This window comes from Trichoplusia ni, chromosome 22 (assembly GCF_003590095.1).
Source record: "Trichoplusia ni isolate ovarian cell line Hi5 chromosome 22, tn1, whole genome shotgun sequence".
Classification (NCBI taxonomy): Eukaryota; Metazoa; Arthropoda; class Insecta; order Lepidoptera; family Noctuidae; genus Trichoplusia; species Trichoplusia ni.
In genome coordinates this window covers 364,562-385,548 of record NC_039499.1, presented here as the reverse complement: position 1 = coordinate 385,548, position 20,987 = coordinate 364,562, and the positions used below count along the sequence as shown (strand labels likewise).

At 37.3% G+C, this 20,987-nt stretch overlaps 2 protein-coding genes across 2 annotated transcripts in view; both read right to left on the bottom strand.

The window, feature by feature from the left end:
• Positions 1-877: 877 nt before the first annotated feature.
• Positions 878-10,154, bottom strand: LOC113504464 (cGMP-dependent protein kinase, isozyme 1-like). Its single transcript, XM_026886756.1, has 11 exons — positions 9,900-10,154; positions 4,363-4,742; positions 4,001-4,284; positions 3,742-3,911; positions 3,431-3,669; positions 3,076-3,176; positions 2,573-2,789; positions 1,998-2,229; positions 1,824-1,922; positions 1,492-1,748; positions 878-1,211 (listed from the first exon to the last, which is right to left on the bottom strand). The coding sequence occupies exons 1-11, from the start codon at positions 9,999-10,001 to the stop codon at positions 1,052-1,054; spliced, it is 2,241 nt and encodes a 746-aa protein (XP_026742557.1). The 5' UTR covers positions 10,002-10,154; the 3' UTR covers positions 878-1,051.
• Positions 10,155-10,373: 219 nt separating this feature from the next.
• The window catches only part of LOC113504662 (RNA binding protein fox-1 homolog 3), a 42,758-nt gene continuing 32,144 nt past the window's right edge, over positions 10,374-20,987 (bottom strand). Inside the window, exons 6-14 of the mRNA XM_026887082.1 lie at positions 20,403-20,495; positions 19,445-19,499; positions 18,677-18,721; positions 18,240-18,338; positions 18,091-18,202; positions 16,840-16,900; positions 15,472-15,683; positions 15,006-15,069; positions 10,374-14,919 (exon numbers count right to left, since the gene is read on the bottom strand). Coding sequence (XP_026742883.1) covers positions 14,875-14,919; positions 15,006-15,069; positions 15,472-15,683; positions 16,840-16,900; positions 18,091-18,202; positions 18,240-18,338; positions 18,677-18,721; positions 19,445-19,499; positions 20,403-20,495 — 786 coding nt within the window. The 3' untranslated portion in view covers positions 10,374-14,874. The remainder of the gene's footprint in view (positions 14,920-15,005; positions 15,070-15,471; positions 15,684-16,839; positions 16,901-18,090; positions 18,203-18,239; positions 18,339-18,676; positions 18,722-19,444; positions 19,500-20,402; positions 20,496-20,987) is intronic.

Here is a 20,987-nt window from a genome sequence, read left to right as displayed (position 1 = left end):
TTAATAAAGGCGTTTTAACCAAAATTAAAAAAAATCGCAACACGTATATTTTTCGTACCAACGTTTTATTTGGCATCATCACTAGGTGCCGAATTTTGTGTTTAACTAGTTACGACAGATGAAGTGGGTAGTATCCAGGTTGTACAGTTAAAATTAGTGTGTAATTGTAATTGAATGTTAATATATCTTCTTACTTAGATACATACTAACTGCCGAATAAAAATATATTTATTTAAGTACTTGGATAGAACATTAACCTTTTCCTGTTATCATTGTTAATAGAGCAGAAACATATTATGTAAAACCGGTCGAATACCACCTTTATACAGTAGCTTGCTCGTGTGGAAGTGCGACAGCGCATAGCACGTTGTAGAGCGGCGTCTCTGTCTCACAACGGCAACCAGCTGTACGAGTTGATTATAGCTCCCAGTATTATAATGTCGCATGTGAAACGTGTACATGTTTAATACGAATAAATAAAAACACTATTATTGAAGAGAAAGTTAAGTTTCACAAACTTCTTAGATACTTTATAAAGCATAATTGAATATTATGATGTGATTGAATATCCTAAACAAAACACTGGCACATAATAGCCAGCACTCGATATTCAAATGGCAGTGGATCGCATAAACATGTCGACGCGCTGCGCCGGCGCACACACTGGCACACTTGCACACTCGCCTGTTATTCTCCCCACTGACCTTATTCTCATTCACGGGTTTTTACTGCTCTCACGCCATGATAGCCCAGATTTACCTGCATACCGCCGTCGATTTCCATATACGATTACAATTAATGCATTGCGGACATTAATTGCCTGATTAAATATGAGAGCGAGTCTAGCCGTGCAGTCTCAGGAAAAATATAAACAACATTTTGTCGTAAAGAGGTATATTTAGATAACAATATAAGTAATACTAAAATTCATTGTAACATGAACATTCCTTAGTCATTAATATATTGTACTGTTTGTTTCAATTGTAACCTAAAAAGTACTTTAGTAAATATGTTTAAATAATTTTGCTACGTCGAAGAACATGTTAATTGATCAAAAGTTGACATCCCAGCCTGAAGTTTCGTCTGGAGGTTGTTTATCCTTGGGGTACTTTTCGAAGTTGCCGAGGTCCAGGTCAGAGGCTACAGGTTGTATCAGAGGAGCTTTCAGTCGCCTCTCACTCAGACCTTCCCAATCGAAGCCTAAAAACCACCTGTAATGAACGGAAAATGAGAATACAACAATTAATACATTTTTATTAAGGAGCTTAAATGTAGTAGATCTTTTTTTCTTAACCTTACCTTATCTAAATATATTATATATAAGGAAAAATACTGTACTATCGTTGAAGTGTTAACAAGAACTTTTTGGAACTCATAAATAGTATGAACTGATTGATCGTATCTAGCTCCTTAAGTAGGTATGTATGCCGCGAAATGGAAAGTGTGTAAGTTTCACACGCGACATGCTTAGTAGTACTGAGTAGTACGTACTTGTGATTTTTGATGTCACCCATTCCGTTCTTGAGATATCCGATGCGCTCAGCGGGGACTGCTCTGCACAGTTTGCGAATCAGCATCTGTGCAGACTTAGCGACGCGCGGGTGGAAGGCGACAGCGTCTATGCCGCGAAGGATGAGGGTATATGTCTTCATGTGATCCCCTCCAGGTGCTCGGAAAGGTGGCTTCCCTACCAACAGCTCATGGATCAAAACCCCTAAAGCCCAACAGTCCACAGCTCGGTCGTGTCCCTGAAAATATTCAATGCAAATTTTATATCAAGACTGCCTACGATGAGACTCCAATATCAATTTCGCCTAACATACCTTATTGAGAACTATCTCTGGAGCCACGTACTCTGGAGTGCCCGCAAATGTCCATGTTTTACTGTTCGGTGAAATTCGTTTCGCGAATCCAAAGTCAACCTAAAAGTAAAGTAAGCTTGTAAGTTTGCCCTTTATGATTTTACGCCACATCTGTTTGGGTTAGGAAATTTGTACCAATTTAATATATCCATGTTTGTCAAGCATCAAGTTTTCTGGTTTAAGGTCCCTGTAGATGATGTCCTTCGCGTGAAGGTATTGGAAGGCCTCGACCACACAGGCTATCATAAAACGTGATACGTTTTCAGGGAAGTATCGTTGTTTCTGGAGGATGGTCCACACGTCGCCTCCCAGCACTGGCTCCATCAGGAAGTACACATACTTATTGTCCTTAAATGTCCGGAACAATCTGAAAAGTGCGTAGTATTTAAATATTTCAGGTAAATACTATACGTTTATTTTTGACATGTCCAAAGCACGTCATCAATCGTTACCCAATTATCTCTAGCTATTTGATAAGGAAACGGGTGTGATTTGTATTTAAATACGCAGTTAATTTGATTTTTGTATACTCTGATAACTTTGATAAACGGTGCAACTATCACAGTTTTTACACTAGGTACCATGTATATTGTACCTATCGGGAAATGGGTTTTCAATGAATGTGTTCGGCAACAATGAGACACATAATAAGACCTTCATTTGTTTAATTAAGCACTTCAGTTTGTAAGCTATCAGAAGAAACTAATTACCTGCAAATAAATGGACTTTTACAGGACATCATGATCTCTTTCTCATTGTACGCATGTTCCTGCTGTTGTTGCTGCACCATGTCGACTTTCTTGAGGCATTTCAGGGCGAAAGTGAGCGACTTGTTAGGCTTGTACTGAACCAACTCCACGCGCCCAAACCCACCCACTCCCATAGTCCCAACTATCTCCAAATCTTTCAGCTCCACGAATTCAAATTCTAAAGAAAATTAAAAAGTTTTTAAACGTTTCCAGACCTATGTTATCTTAATCTCATAAATATTGATAGCTTAACAACTGGGTCATGGCAGATAAATGTCTAATCCCCTATTAATTCTTTTATTATCATTTAAATCATGAGTAAATAATAACAAACTCTTAATGCACAGTTGTATATATACACAATGAGTTGTATCATAACAAAGCGGTCTAAACGAATTATGTTGTCTTTTTATTTATATTTAAATGTGTATTACCAGTTTTTAAAAGTGCTCATGAATTCTTACCGCTTTTAACTTGCGATGTTTTCTTTTGTTGTGATGGCCGTGGAACAGCATGACGAACAAACTTTAATTCTTCTAAGTTGCCAAGTAAATCCGTGAAAGGTCTAGCGAAGCAAACAAATGGAACAGTTTATAAACCACTGCCGTATGGTAATAAAGCGTGCAATCAGTTGTTTTACGGAATTCGACATTGCATTCTACAAGTAAAATTCTTAGGGTAGATAAGTGCAAGTCTAATTTAAACATCTAAAGAACCTTATTTGTTCTTTCCATATAATCTGAATATTATTCAATATTATCTGAACTGAACTTTTTGCTGTTATTCTTTTTGAATCGTTTTAACATTAAAGAATATTACCCTCGCTCCAGTGTAAGACATTCAACTCCTGGCGGTAGGGCGGTAACGGTTGCCAGCCTGCGATCTTCATGCAACAGAGCTTGCTCGCCGAAGTAGTCACCACGGCGGAGCACCCCAACGCGGTTCTCGCTCCCATCGCCTTCCCGTTTCGTCACCACCACGGTTCCACCACGGATTATGTAGAACTTATCACCTCGATCTCCCTGCCGAACTACCGGCGTTCCCGTCGAGAAGAATTCCTGTAACAATTATTAGTCTTAGATTCGGAACCAGACACTGGTTTAAACAAAATAATTGCGTTAGACTCGTACCCTTTTCAAAAAGTCGGAGATTTTGGTCAGTTCTATAGGATGAATGCCCTGCAATAGCGGCACTGATGCTAGGAATCTTATATTGTCCTCTTGTTCTTGACGACCACTGCGAACCATAATCTTCTGGAAAACTCGACGCTCCAGCATCCACACTTTCGCTTCCGTTATACCTAATAAAAAGTTGGACAAGTTAATATTTTAAACTCATCCTCATAATCCATTTTGTTGCCGTCCTTTATTGCTTTAAAGTAATACTTACATCGTATCGAAGCGAATCGCTTAGCTTTGTATAAAAGTGCTAGTTCACCAAACGCCTCCCCAGGTCCGAAAGTTTTAACAACTTGTCCACCCTTAAGAACTTCAAACTGTCCATGAGCAGATACAAACAAGTGACTGCCACTCTCTCCTTCACGAATGATGAGACTTCCAGCGGGGAACTCCTGAGGACTCATAGCTTCAACGACAGCTTCTAGTCGTTCCTCATCCATCAAATTCTTTAAAAAGTCATTTGCCAACACAGCTTTCTTTATTTGTTCTGCTGACCTAAAAAGCAAAGAGCATTATTTTATGGACTTGACAAAATAGAAGATTTATTAACTTTTGTTATCAAAATCGTCATACCTTTTATCTTTTTCATATCTGTCATATTGTATGTCAGACAATGAGCGTTTCTTGTCTGGAAGCATCACAGGTTCAGCAATCACTCCACGTCGCTCAGTACGTATCAACCGCTTGCTGGTGTTATTTTGTACAAGGTCCGATATGGTTTTACGCCCTGCACTACTCTTGCGCTCATCATAATAATACTCAGTTTCGGATGCTTTCCTAGAACTCATTTTACTGCTGTGGTAGCTGGTGTAGCTGATTTTTCTGTCCTCGTCCATTGGGACCGGCTTGTCGTTACCACTGTCTCTACTGTATCCAGTGGGCGCGTGCCCGTTCCCGTTTGATAGTTCTTCATCGTTATTTTGGAAATTTTCTGTGATACCATCAGGAATTATCTGAAAAAAGTTGGAATATCTTTAGAGTTTTAACTATAGATGTTATTTATTTTTATGAATGATGAGTCAATACAGGCTTGGAAGATAAGATGCAAACTTGTGTCTGTCTTTTGGTGCAAACTTTAGTAAACAATGCACATATCGCCTTTGTGAATAGACTTGGTGTGGTGAAAAGTTCATTAGGTATTAACTATTACTACTTTCCTTGTATCAATTCAATTTATCGCTCCGTGAAACTTCCCATGCACCGATGCTAGTTGAAGACAGGGGTCGAATAGATTCAGGCTGTATCACTAAATAAACAATTTACTGTTTGCTTTTTCGCGCGGACCATCAGTTCTCAGATTTTTTGCTTCGATGTGATGATTTGAACATAATATGGTAAACCTAAGTCTTGTTCAACAAATAATAGCTGTTTCAATAAATAAAATTGCCACTGCTTTAAATATGCTATGATGACAAACACATTGTGTACACATATGGCACATAGCGTAATCTCGCTATTTAGATGTTTAAAATTTACAAATGGTGCCAAATGTTTTCGAAGAATACCATAAAAGTGTATCTGCTGTCATTAGCAGTATGAATGCTTAGTATTCTAAAAACATATTACATTTAAATTATTGTAATCATATTGTTTTATATTTATACTTCTTTACATCTATTAAATTGAATGTTGAAGTTGCAAGTTTTCTTGTGAGTCTGCTAAATTTTAGATGAACGACTTCATTAAGAATTACCTCGCAATTTGTGCCTGCTTTCGTGATCGATATTTTTCCATAATTTATTACGTCGATACCAATATCTACGAGTATGTATTGAGTCTGTTGACACTATCATTTGACCTTGAAATAATGTTGAAAACGTCCTTGACTTTTACCCATAACTTAAAATAATATCGTCATGCATATAAATTAAATACATTTAGTGCGTTGAAACACCAGCCCACGCTCAGACAAACCGCAAGTATAGATCCGATCCAAAAACATAGATACATATTTGCTTAATACTTACTTTTGAAATGCTTTCCAGGAAAGCAAACGTGATGATTGGTGATTTAGATAGAATTATCAAGATTAAGTTTTATTTATGTAACTCGAAGAAAACAACGAAGAAAAGGTGATAATATAATTAGGAGATGGATATGGATATCATTTATTCAATTCAGTCGTATTGATTTACAAGACGATTTTGTAATTGTTTCTAAAAGTTACCTTTACAAAATTATTTAAACCTGTTAAGTAGAAAGGTAATATTTTCGCCTATTAGGTGTTTACCTCTAATTCGAATTACAAACTCCGTTTTGGTCACCGTCAAGAACGTTATTGGTCAAAATATTACAATTTCGCCTGGCGAGAGCACCGTACGGTTGAATAGGTGATGTTCAGGTTCGAAGTTTACGCCGCCGCGGCCGTTGAAACACTTTTCAGGCTACTGACTACTTCTTCAGTAATGATAGTAACGATTGTTTAAGGTGTTCAGAAATACTCTCGAGCAAAGTTGCATTTCTACAAACGTTAGTGTCCATACTTAATCTTCGAATTATTTTAAATGGTATTGCGTGTCGGTAAGTCACGTACCAGACCTGAAATGTCCATATATGCAAGGTAAATTATTCAGCGTTATGTCCAAACAATACCTACTTAGTCACAGAACAAAATCATTTCCCATGTTGTTTTTTGATCAATGGATATAAACGAAGTGTGAACTAAACGGGGTCGCTGACTAAAATATGTTTATAAATGTTTTGTGCCTACGCGCGTGTTATGTTCTGCATGTTATCATTCATTTAATTGTATTCAATCGTCCTTGTCTTTACCCGTGCAATTTTGTGTGATGAATTATAATAAAAATTGTTGTTAAATTCTGTTTATCAGATTTTACAAATCTTCATTTAGTTTTTTCGAAGCTGAAGTCAGAATGAAATTGCAAGTCTTTACCGAAGCAAAAGAGGTTCGGAGGTGCGCATGGGTAATGTTCTATTAATTGGAAGCTCAATTCAAACTGTCCCAATGTGAATAGGACTCGGCAAGTAGGAGTGGATTCTCATGGTGCAGCAAGGAGCTAACAATAAATATGTTTAGATGTATACGACTAGAATGATAACTACTGCGACTGCGCGGTATGCAGAGAGTTCGATCCCAGTTTGTCTAGCCTCGATGTCTACTATGCAGCTGACTTAATGTTTGAAAGTACTAGAATCCTTGTTTCTCTGTCATAGCGGGAACACGCTTGATCATTTGTGCAGCTAATTACGTGTTTCATCTGTGATACATTTTTGACACTTTTATTATTATTGAGCTAATGCTTATCTATGTTCCGTCTTAAGTATCATAGCAATCGTCAATGCAGATTGGCTTATGATCCTTTTTGATCGACGCGCCGTTTTCGGCATATCATTATTACGCTTCCATTTTCAAATATGGATGCGTTGACGTAGGCACGATGGTCATAGTTTTGCGACAGGCGTCTTTATACTGTTATAGACTAACTATTGTAAAATTATCGCTGAGTTGAAACGTATACATGTTAAATCTGACAGTTGGTAATTTTCACCTGTAAAGCGCTACGTTGCTTAGATTGTACGAATCTAAGAATACAAATGTCAGGAGGTGCGAAAGCGAAGTTTTTGGCTGCAAATGTAAAATTATTTATAAGTTAATTTTGATTATTGGGGACTACAGTCGAAACCGATATTTTGGCGCTGTCAGAAAGTAACCCAATATAGACATGTCTACCAAATCCGCCCATTTGTGTTAAAAGCTAATTTGATTCTATTTTTGAAACATATCGGATAATAATGAATTCCTCGTTATTTCTTTAGATTTGTTATCTGCAGTGATTGGAAAACTTATCATAATCATGTTTATCATACTTGTAATGTTGGTTTTGGCTACGCTAGATGGCATTCAGATACTGAAAGTAAGATTTTTTCTATGTTGTACCGATCGCTTGATATTTTTCATAATAGATAACCGAGTTATTATTGAAATTCTGATGTGATTAAAGAAATATTGCAACAATATATTTGTCAACTAAGTGTAGAAACACGATTGTTTCTTGTAAAGGCTTCCTCATTTTATGTTAGTAGATAGGTCTATCGGACTCTACAAAGAGGTACCTGTGCTGATATGGCACGGATATGATATGCTTTCAGATCATTAATTGTGTTTAAATGTGTAGATAGGTGTTGGAAATCCTTTCTGCAATAAATCACATAGTGAACAATGCCTAGGAAAGACTTGAACTGGTCTGAGCACAACAGGCTGATAACGTACGGTAAAATTTATTGTGTTCTATGACCATCAAGAGTCTTTCTATCAAACAGTTTTCTAATTCCCAAAACTAGGTTTCTCAGTGGAATGACTAGATTTTATATTAACAAATAAGTACTCAGTAGATAGAGATAATTTTAAAATATTTAACTCATTGTGTCATTTGGAGAGCATAACTTAGACATATTTTTAATAATAGATATATCTAGGCCACACTCGGATAACTATAATATGTTCTAAATAACTCTTTTTTTTTCTGTACTATTCAAAAATTTTATGTTAAGAGTTTAATAAGCGTAAAAACATGCAGAATTAATCTCTATTTTTTTTATTTACACAAAATATCAACCTTCACATTGGCACATCAATGAAAACAATTTACCGTCATTATGATAATATCACCTTAATCAATACGACCTAGGCGGACTGGTGACAACCTGGGTAACCATAAACCAAATAAAGTCACCTACAATATTGTTGTGCCTTATCTGTAGTTAGCAATTAGGGTTATCGACATGGGGAAGTCCTGTGCCAGAGACTCAACGACTAGTAAGAACTCTCATCAAGCAATAATACAGTCAGTTGGCCTTCGTAGAGCAGATATAGATCATAGATTCAGAGATTAGACATATTCATAAATTAGTAAAGTCCAGCCAAGACAAACAAAAAAATCTGAAAACGTTGACAATCAGTTTTGTAGTTGACAATCTTATGTTATTGAGTGAATTGTAAATTTAAATCCAATAACTAGTGACATCTTTTTACCTAATCTAAAAATGTAGGTGTGTTTTCCGTTTAAAACTTCAGCAAAAGTAAAAATACCTATAGGTAGGTATATTTTTGAAGAAAAATGACGAATAAGTGTGAAATGCAATTATGATAAAATGCTCCTAAATTACTTGTTTAATATTGGCAATACGCGTTGGCTTTAGTGTTGTAGTAAAGACTAATTTTTGAGGACAACATCACGATTACTTAAAATTATTGCAAATACAGGCCTACAAGTTTGTGCCAGAGATTAGGCGGGCTAACACCATATTTGAAAGCAAGACTGGACCTTTGCCAATTCAATGGTACTAGGTACCTGCCCCTACATTACAACTGTCTTTTATGAGTTTCACTAGTGCAACGTTTATGGCAGTCTGTTCCACCCCGGTGGTCGCTTCTGAAGATTTAGAATCAATGGCGCCAAAATATCTACATATAATATAACAAAGCATTACTTCCTGAGGCAGATCCACAAAAAATATTGATAAACGGTTAAGAATTACTCCTACGAGTATTTGCAATATATCTTGCCTGCTATGTTGTTCTTAAATGCAATTTCCTTTTGAATGGTGTATAACTTGCTTGTCATGTCGCGCTTGTACCTAATCGAAGTTTCATATTTGCTACGCGAATAATTTTCTTTGTTGTTTATGAAGTTTTCCTCAGAATTGCCTAGCTCGTTTAAAGTAACATTTTCATTATTTTAAATTTACTCAAATAGAATTATAATTGTAAATACAAAAACTACATTGATATATTCTCAGAGTTATAATTCTTATTTTTATTTTCACGATTATTAGTCTATTGTTTACATTAGATATACTTATAGACTAGTTAAGTAAGTGGCTATCTACAAACCCATAGGAGTCTTTGCTTATTTAACGGACTGTTATGAATTTATTTTTATACCATTATATTCTATAATCGAACACTGCCTTATTAAAACGAAAAAAAAATACACGAATGATAAAGGCAGGTTGCGTAGCAGCTGCTAAAAACTTTAATATCTACATAATTCGTTCCTGCATTATATTCTGAGATTTCGTAGACATTGGACACATTTTATGAACATTTATGGTATAAATAACTCCCTACTTGGTATTGTTTCACTTACGTAGATAGTTTCACGGCGCACGTTGGGATTGACTTCGGCAGGAACTGTGCAAAGCTTGAAACTCTTTCGAGAATTCCACCTAAACGGCGGACACAACACCATTTTGACTAGTTTCTTCAGTACAAAGTACTCAATAGCATTATAAACAACACGACATTAATGTGAACTGAGGAGCGCTCGCGCCGGGCCTGCACTGCTTGAACGACGCAAACGTAGCCCTTATCGCTCTTGCTAGATTATCTCACCATTCCGATTGTTTTAATTATTTCACACTAAAGAATCATTACCTACTATTTGTTATCAGAAGCCTTGTAATCTTATCGATATAAAATGATTGTCACCCAATCAGTATTATTCACAAAAAAAATATTTAAATCTGCAATACATAGAACATTAATATTTTAAGGATCTATTAATACGAATGAATTAGGGTACTGATAATAATTTTAATCATCAGGAAAATAAAACTGCAAATTTTTATACTATAATTTATTTATAACGTAAATGAGTACACAATGCCAAAGGCTTTAAAATGATTCACTTCATTCAATATTTTTTATTAGAAAAAAATATTTACAATAAAAACGAAAAAAAAAATCAGCTTTGCAATCCATCAAAAAATTGCCACACAAAAAAGGAAAATTCGTATAATCAATTTACTTTAGGTATCACAAATCGTATATGAGGGGGCTCGCTGTGCACTTGGCTTGAATCATTTCGAGAAACTAAAATTAAACTAGTACATATGTATTTTTTTACGAAAATATGTGCAGTAATAAAATGTGCAAAGTAGGTATCTATAAAATGTGCCAAACGGAAGACATTCCTTATGTAACAAATCTATTGTAGTTTACATTAAATTTCAAAAACATTTTGTCAACATTATACTTACAATGTACAGATACAGGAATTGAGCACGGTATTGTAAAAGTATCTCAAACACAGAGCGGCCGGCGGCGCGTGCGCACACGCACTGCTGCAGCCTCCTATCAACTGTAACGCATACTGAATGCCACCTGCTACTGACAATTTTATAAAGCTTTAAACATCTGTCTAACACTTCGAGTAAGGTACTATATTCTATAAGCAAAATTTAAAATGTAACTTGTGTAAATAATATGTTTCTCTATAAAACTGACATACTGGTCCTCATTAAATTATTTATAACAATTATCGATACTAATATAGCTAATACTGCCAAAATTTTGATAAAAATTGAAATGTATGAAATCGAGTACACAGTACTATTACATTCAACAAGCAATGACTTGTATGGTGCTTGTAACAATTTACATTTAGATTTGCTATTGTCACAAGCCACACAAACAAGCCTGCTTATTGATATCACAAGCAGTATGCGTTACATCATCCTAACTATGTGCGGGTTAATCGAATCTATTAGAATCATAGACGTGGTGCGTGTTGTAGCGATTTACAAGGGGACCACACACACGTCTAGGATTCCGCAGTCGACACACAGGAATAAACATTAACCCCACTATATCTGAATATAATCTACAACACCAACTGAACAGTTTCGACGAGTGCAATTGACGAACAAGTGATACTTATTAACTCTGGCTACTTTAACAATATGAACCCTCGGGTACAAATCATACGCACAACACGAGGCGGGCAGTCGCCGGTAACACTATGTACAGCCAGCGCGACTCAGCCGGCCACGGCCAGCCTTGCCGCTAGCAATCCTCGCAACTATCTAACACCACTACTGATATGATTTATTATGCACAATATAACAATTCGCTTTAGGTCTAGTGAATACAGTATCGAAGCCGTCGATTGAATAATTTGTGCACAGCATTAAAATAAGAGTTATATGAAATTTAGATTTAACATCTCATAAAAACTGAGAAACAGATCGCGTTACAAAATACATATCCTTAACTTTATGATTATAATATTTATAATACATTGTTCTTGATGTTTTTTTATTCAATCTTATTGTAGCACACTAACCATTTTGTCAGATATGTAATTTAAATTCTGATTTTTCTCCAAGTAACAACAATTTGGCTTATAATATGTAACTTTATACAAAACTTAGGTATTTTGCTTTTGTGATTTATTAGATTATCATTAAAATCATACATAAAAAAACCTTAAATTAAGACAGTAAAAATATGTATCTTTAAGAATCGTCAAGCAAACAAGACAGGTTTTGGAGGTAAAGTTGATTCGACTACACATGATTACGTATAGTGGCAACAATAGCGAGTTTGATTCCGTATACTAGTCCAAAACAAGCCCTGTTGGCTTGTGACGTAAAATTTGATGATTTAAATACATAAATCACATTTGTGACTTTAATTGATACAAAATACTAACACTAAACAATAAAATCATCAAATAGAATCACATGTACTTTTTTCTGTACTCAGATACAAAATCTTGCATTAATCAGACAATTCCTACAAATCTAAAAATTACTTAAAATAACGCATTCACGCATGAGTATTCAGCAGTAAAGCACAAAAAATTGTTCGAAGCTGCAACGAGACTACAATAACGTACGATAAACGTAAATATAACTTAAAATATAAAGCCAGTGGCACTAAAAGGTGAGAGTAATATTCAGTTAAAAGAAAATATGACACGAACTGCTTAAAACTTATCGCACGGAAAGAAAATAGAACAAAGTCGAGACAAAAGGTACGACAACTAATTCCGTAAATATCACATGAAACCTTTACGAGTAAGCACCTTTACTATTTATTATTTTAATTAAACATTGTGCGCGAAGACTAGAATCCTGCAAGACAAACAATCATAATGTCATGGAAATGCTACAAACTTGAGTATGTTAATCTAATTCTGCATATAAGATGACACAACTGGGTGAGACATCACCTTAACACCTTTAATTAATTAAAGCTATCATCCTCAGCCGAGCCCGAGTGGGCGGCGGTCGCGGAGGCCGAGCCGCCTGCACCAGTCCCGACGTATTCGGTACATCTCTACTCGCTACGTAAAGGTTTGAAAATAAACGGACAAAGCTCTACTACGCCGACGTCGACGCCACCTCTTATACAGACACATCTGTAACACTATGTGTGCCATATTCCTTAGGAATTTACAACATGAAAAGATCGATAATCAACAATTAATAATTCAATTCAGATCTATATATTTATGTATTTAGTCATTGAACTACTTTAAGATTAAACTACCCTAGATGGCAAACATGTAGATATGTCCTTAGAAAAATTACTTAGGTTTAATGAAAACTCTAATTAAATGAAAGTAAAAAATTAATCTGTTTTTGTTCAAGTTATCTAAACGACGACTTATAGATTTCTAAAGTTTTTCAGCATGAAAGACTATTAAATCTACGGGAAGAGGTTAATGTCATGAAAAACGTCTCCGAATACGTATGAATCGATGGGTTTTTGTGCTTTGGTATAAACGTTGAGCGAATTTATAGATTTTACAATACTTTAAAATCCTAATGCAAATGTTAGATCTAAAATTTACGACTTCTAAAAGGGTTGGACCCGTATGCGTGTTTGTTCTATAAAATGAAAGTCCATATGCCGGACACAAAAATATTAAAATAGCACTGTAAAAATAAAAATAAAAACGTTAAAAGACAATAGAATTACTGATTAAACGTATCTACATACAAGGAGAAAATCTCAATGATATGTAAGAACTCGACGGAGTTCCCTTCTTTCCCTTATACTCTACAGCTAAAGCGTTCCGCCTACATTCTGTTAAACATTAGCTTATTAAATATAAACTAGCAACCGGTTATAAGAATAACAACTAACCAGGACCACAAGTTAAGACTCCCGGTCGCGCCGCTGACTGCGGCCGGGCGGGACACCATCGACAAGGGAAGCTAAGCGCAATTTACAAACCGAAACGACACTAAATTAGTAAATAGTACAGCCGACAAACGACCCACTTATATCATTATTCAAACTCACGTTTGTACGCCAAGAGACACTATTCAGCTATAGAGCGCTAGAGTGGCCGAGAATATGAACAAAGTATAACTGAGGGGTTTGCCACGATCTCACAGGGTAGCCTACAACTATGTGACGTTAACTTCATAGGAGTACAAGGTAACTTTAGAAAAAATATAATACGTATGTGTAAAATAACAACCGAACAATGGCACCACAATAATATCGCACCAAATAACTTGTTAGTCCAAAATAGTTGTTCTGAAATGTCTATGGTTTTGTACATAATATAACTGTCACTATGCATGTATGATAACATCTATATGCTGAGTTCTGTTCAACTTAGTCTACACGACAGAACTCGAACGTTTCAATATTTATGGAGATATAACATTTTACTTTATGAGTATAATAGGATTAGATCATTGAATGTATATTTAGGAAACGATGTTTTAGAAATCATGAATAAAAAATAATATTTTGAATCAGTAAAACGCGTTTCCCATTTAGTATTTACAATTTTTATGATATGCAAGTGCAAAGCTCACTAAATATCATTATATTATTTAATATTGTTTCTATTGTCAATGATACAAGTGTAACATCTACACTAGACAGTACGGTACACTAATCGTATGAAGAGTTTACTTTTGTGTAATTATATTTAAATTATAGTAACTCTTACAATTATCTAAATAGAACGAAAGCACTCACTTTAGCTGCTCGCACTTGTATAGCATTAGGTACACAAATAATTTACAATATAGTTCAACTTAATAAACTATTTCTGTTAGAATTTTTAATGACTTTGGTATTTTATAAGTTGTTGTGTGCGCGGATCACGCTTCCACAACTCGACCACGCTCGCTCAATTACTTATTAGGTTTGCTACCCAAGCTTAGATACTTACACGGTAGTCGGCTAGCGTTTATTATTGATCCTTATATTTATGAATTACGTTTGTACGTTTACAAAGAGAGTTCATTGTCATGTTAAGGTGAAGGTGACGAGGGTAATATTCGAGTAAAATCGTTTCTTGATCCATTGGCTTAGTACGGCGCGAATCTGTTGTAGCCGCTTCTGTACACTGCAGTCTGAAACATTAAACATTATGTGGTCAGACAAGGAGTTACAACACTCTTCGAGTTATGACGGCAAAATAGAAGTAATAAGATCTCACCCCGTAGCCCGTGACTGGTCCTATACCGTGCCCTAAATATGGATCTGCGTATTCTCTGCCGTACCTGCGGAACACAGCTTGTGTTATATCGATAGCAGGCAGTTATGGTCTGCTGTGACCGAAAAACTGAAACACTTGTGTATCGTAGATAAATCAAATAACATTACCTCTACTTTAAAATTTTACTAAATCAAAATATGGATCTGCCAAGTAACATTTCGTGACATACAAGAAAAATATGCAATGTATATTAATTTTAACATTAGTCTTACAATTTTTTTATCATGCACCATTAACAACTAGGCCTACTGCTGTACTTGATTATTTATTGCAACAAAAAAAAAAGTATTTCGGACATTAAGCATTAGCGAGTTATAACGTTAATAAACTAGGAGGGATAGAGGTTCTGGGAGAGCGGGGCACACGGGTACAACGTGGTGATAGCTTAAGCCTAAGTTGTATTTACATGAGCGACATCAAAGTGTTGGAGGATGACGTAGGTACTGACGTGGCAGCGAGCGGCGCCAGCGCGGGCGCGGGCGCGGCGCTGACGGCGGCGGCGGCGGCGCGCGCGGCCGCGCCGTAGTTGGCCGCGGCCGCCGCCGCCGCCGCGTGCTGCGCCGACGTCAGCGGGGACTTCAGCAGGGGCGCGGCCGCCGCCGCCGCAGCCGCAGCCGCCTGCAAACCACACCGCGTGTTTAAGCCGCGCCCTTCTATACGCGTGACCGACTCCAACATCCTGTGTGAACAATGAGCCCACAAAGGTGCGATCGCGGTTACATGTTCCCCTTCATTATCGAGGAGCATCGCGGTCGCTCCTCTGACGTGAGGCTGATCGTAATTCGTATATCTTACCGTTAGTCGAGGTCCGGAGTCGAATGTATGATGTTCAAAATAAATTTCATCTCACTGACAAGCGTAGCCATAAGACAAGTTTTAAGCGAAAACGATGCAGAGATAGTACTACATTAAAGAAAAGAGTGTGCACGTTTGTAAATACTATTTATTTACATAAAATCAAATAACATGCAACGCTGCCGACACACGTTTCTATGATGTGTTGATGTTATTCTCTTTACACAAACAATCGATTTTATTAATCGATTTAAAATGAATGCGCGACAAATAAATGTTAATGTGGTCGATGAACATGAACATGCATTTAATATACAATTATGACGGCATCGACACAAACTAAATCAAGACGGCGAAGTAGTCTAAATCTATCTACAAAATCGGTGGTTGTTAGTGTACTTTAAAATTGCAGTTACATTTGTGGGCTCAATGTTCTACTCGTAGCATGGTATTAGCATTTGATCGATTCAACGTACAGCTTCAACATATGCCTAAAACTAAATCACCCACCACAATACCAACGAACAAGGAAACTCAACAGAAAGCAAACCGCGCGGGCCGACCGCGGCCGCGCGTGTGCCAAGTCCATCTGGTTACCACAAACACAATGTGCACCCTGCATTACGGTGGATTACCAGCCAATAGGACCATACGAATATAATAAAGGAGCAAACAAAATCCCAGCACTCACTCCATGATGGATATCGAACTTATACTAGCGTGGTAGAACATGAATCAGGAAGCGATAGAGATACAGATACAGTCGCATATCGAGCGAAACTGAACTCTAAAGGCGTGACGGTTTACCTCGGCTGCCGGCTTCGCGGCCTGTAACAACACACGCACTGTCACCACCACTGACTCGGCCCGCAACTGACCACAACACTGACCATTGTCATTACAAAACAGACAAGTAACAACTCATTCATTATGGGACCTTACAGTTAAATGACCGCTAGCTACGAAGTCAATTATTTACCTGGAGTCTGTAGTTGGAGTCAGCCGTAGCTGCCGCGGCTAAGAACGGGTCGTAATACACACTGCGAAGTAAAACAGTATTATTCAGACGATTTATTAAGCTTTATATCAGGACATTAGTAATTATAAGCTTCTAAATACGTATGTTATAACTTATTAAAAGTATAATTTGTCAACATCTAGTACATATTTACTACTTACTACATAGTGCACTGACATCATTAATGTGTCGTGTTAACGTTACAAATAGTGCGGAAATGTATTATTTAAGTAGAAAATACACGAATGAAACATCAAAGGTGGATAAGCACTAGACATATATTAAGTTCTATAAGCCAGGGATAGCTATTTAGTAATACATCGTGATGTATGTTAGTTACAATCAACAATTAAGTTATGTGCTAGTGAAATTAATAATATTAAAGAGTTCATACCAAAAGTTAGGGGAATCAGGATCTAAGGATTTAGGGTATCTTGGAGCAGGAGGGGGGAATCTTGCGGCCTGCGACATAATGTTGATTCAAATTCGATCACTAACATAATTATGTTTAGAAAATAAAATGCAGAATTTACGAAAAATCTAAAAATAAATTGAATGACGTCAGATATTACCATATTAGATAGGTTGATTTGTAGATAGAATATTATTTTAAATTATTTTGTTTTTTTGTTTACAAAAGATACAAATGTAAACAAACGAACTATAAAGTATTTTTTATCGTTGTACCGAGCAAACAATAATGCTGATAGAATGAAAAGTTCCTGTCCAAACTCAATAATACTTTTATAAGTCGCAAGGGCGGCTATACTGCATCAAACCGAGTTTACAAATCGTAAGTTGATATTTAAAAAATGTAAACGAATCAACGAAATCCTCCTTTTTTGAGACTGTTACAAAACTAGTACGTGTATACCAAGATGAAGACACTGTATCAATGGTCCTGGATGATTACATCAGATCATGGATCTATCTATTTTGTAAATCTTTAAAGTATCACTCGCGATGATGAATGTCAGGATGGCAGTGTCTTTGTTTGGTTAAGCAATCTGGAAACCATTGTATGTTTATCTAGGTTTTTGCGTAATTTATTTATTTATTAGGTATACCAACAGCGGAATGACTAATATAGGTACTACACACAGTATTCTTTATTGTCGCATCGTGGCTTTACATGATACTGATCGAGTAGTACATTCTACAATGCAGTATCAGGTGGGGGTGGGGGTGGGTGTGGGGTGGCGTGCTACTCACGGTGCGTAGGCGTGCATCGGGCTGGCGTAGGCGGCGGCGCGGGGCAGGACGGCGTGCGGGAGGGGGTGCGGCGGGGGCGCGGGCGCGGCGCGCGGCTCGCGGCGCAGCGCGGCTACATGCAACACAAGGCGGGGGCATGCGTTACCTGCGTCGCTGCGCGGCGCGCGGCGCCAGCACCAGCGGCGGCGCGGCCGCGGCGGCCGGCGCGGCGCCCAGCCACGGCCACGTCACGCCCGACACGCGCAGCCCTGCGCACACAGCGCGCCGCTACACGACCGCTCCGAGCCGTGTCCGCGGCGAGATCGAACTCGCCGCCGGCTCGGATGTACATACATCTACACTACGTCATCGGGACGGCGTCATCTCAATCTTTCCGAGTACGTAGAGGCTCGGGTGTTACAGTATTTCATCTTGCAGGGGGCAAATTTCGCCGCATGAAGTAATAGCATGTTTGAATGCGACGATGATCGAGGATCCTCTTATTAACCATATAGTCCCACCACATCGAGTGAAGGAGGTTCATGCTTAATGAATGTTATTATAATGTAAACGCGTAAGCTTAAGTTATTTTAATTAAATGTCATACCAAAGTCATAATGAAGGTTCTCACCTTCCGGCCACTGGACACACACTGAAACAAAATTTTATGAATGTTTATATATCTCGACTAAGCAAGCGATAGACTTCGCTAAATCTAAAACAAAGAAAATACCTAGAAGACATTCTCTACTACAAAATTGAAATATGAATATAGTGCATTACGGAAGTTGCATTCATTCCAGCAAACGTTAAATATGAACATTCAAGTGTCTTGTAATAGCTGTACAAAACTGTGTTATGTTACTAGCAAGCTATCTAATTGACGGTGTCATCCGTTTATGTATACAGTGAGTAAAATTTGCCAGGCAACATGGCGCCGGAGACAGCCTTCTGCAACGGTTACGAATAATATTGTGGTTTGTTGATAAGGCATGTAAATGGCAAGGATCACAAAATGTAAAGCTCAGTGTGGACAAGTGTTCAGAGTGAGACTGTCTCCGGCAGCTGACTGAGGGCTCATTCTCTAATAGCATTCATCTAGTAGCATTCAGACAACGGAACTAGCCACATGTAGTAATACATTGACATGGACAACACCGATGTTTATAATTTCAGCTCTCTCACCCAGAGTGGGAACTGATCCATTTCTAGTCAGAATAACTGGATGGATTAAAAGAGAAAATCCCAAGATGCATTATATTCTGTACAGGTGTGATACAATAAGGTTGTAGTTATTAATTTGTGTGGAATTCATGACTTAATTTTGTCAGTTAAAGGAATTAATGGAGGAAGATCAGGTATAATCGATACTCACCGTTTGGTACGGTTGGAGGTTTCTTAGTCTGCACGCGCGCTGTAGCATTATTAACCTGATTTGAAGTAAAGTCTATGTGAGAATACGTTCAGGGTTTACAGAACAATAGCATTGGCCGATTTTTAAATTAAAAATTACATGTTTTCTCTATATTAACTTATGGATGTTCCTGCTTCAAATTCAAAATATGTTGTTCTTCACATTTGTGGCACTCGAATCCACAAAATTTTAGGAAAAAAAATCAACTTAATACAACTTTAATAAATTTTGGTAAAATCAGCCAATTATATACCAGATGTCCCACTTTCTTTTACAGAGTCACGCTAAACATAGTGTTAAGCGTAATCAAGATATATGTAGGTGATAAAACCTGATGAAATAACAAAACAAAAAATTTTAAAAAGTAAATGTCGTTGACAATCATAATTTTAAACTGCAGACATCTGGTATTTCAACATAAAAATAAGGAAACTGGGGATTTACTTTGAAAATTAATAAGGGATATTGAAGAATATTAAAGAGAGCATACTTTTCATCTCTTAACCACATTCACTCTCTTCTTGCCATTTGCGCAGACTGACTCGTCTACAAACTTGATTTCAGCGCTTCTATTAAAATTGAAACTGAATAGATAGAATGGAACTAAAATTTGTATTGCAATCTTACCTCTGCGGCATTGTGACGATACGGTTCGTTCTATATTTCTCTGTGAGACACTCTCTCTTTCGATCGGCATATTAAATGACCGTCTAGAGAGTAAAGGGATAAAATAAATAAGGTTTGTTTGTGGATTAGACGCCGGCATACTTAGTGCTAATATGCGGGACCGCGGCGCGGCACGCTAGCATGACAGTAACTACAGAGCAGACGAGCGCAGGTTGCGGTGGGCGGTGGGCGTAGGAGCGGGATGTTATAAGTTACATAGTGCTACGGATGGTATTCATTGAGTCATGCACACCTCTATCTTTCTGCCCTCAACCACGGTGCCGTGAAGACGCTCTCGTGCTCGCTCCGCATCACCACTATTTGCGAATGTTACAAAACCGAATCCCTGCATGCAAGACAGACAAAACATGCATTAAAAACAGCGTCGCTCAAAAAACAACGTGCAACAAAAATTAACATTTATGCATTGCATATTCTTTTAAATATTCTAGTGAAATATCGAGAAAATATTATCGAGTCAATTACGTTGATACTTTGAGCGTATTCTAGCTGTATGGGTACACATAAGCGTTTGGATCACAGTAATAAATTAATGTAACGTCGCTCGACCTAGTAGTCTGTACTATTCATAGGAGAGTTTGTATCACTGTATACAATGACTTTGAAGGGTTCTGGCCGACACTAGTTCATAGACACTACTTTCAGAATGACAAGTCAATGTGTGAAATGTTAGCTGCGATTTGTTCTACACAGAAAAGTCACCTATCATGCAGTGGCTAGAATGACTAGTTGGGTCTAGGGACACGGTTGTAGCGGTCGACTTTAATATTTTATCGATATGTATCGAGATACCACTGATAGTATGCAAACACAACTC

Coding starts and splice junctions, on each gene's coding strand:
- LOC113504464 (XM_026886756.1), bottom strand. CDS start 10,001: ATGGTGTTGTGTCCGCCGTTTAGGTGGAATTCTCGAAAGAGTTTCAAG. Junction 3,177..3,430: donor TGTCTTACACTGGAGCGAGG/GTAATATTCTTT, acceptor TTGCTTCGCTAG/ACCTTTCACGGATTTACTTG. Junction 1,212..1,491: donor GGTGACATCAAAAATCACAA/GTACGTACTACT, acceptor CGTTCATTACAG/GTGGTTTTTAGGCTTCGATT.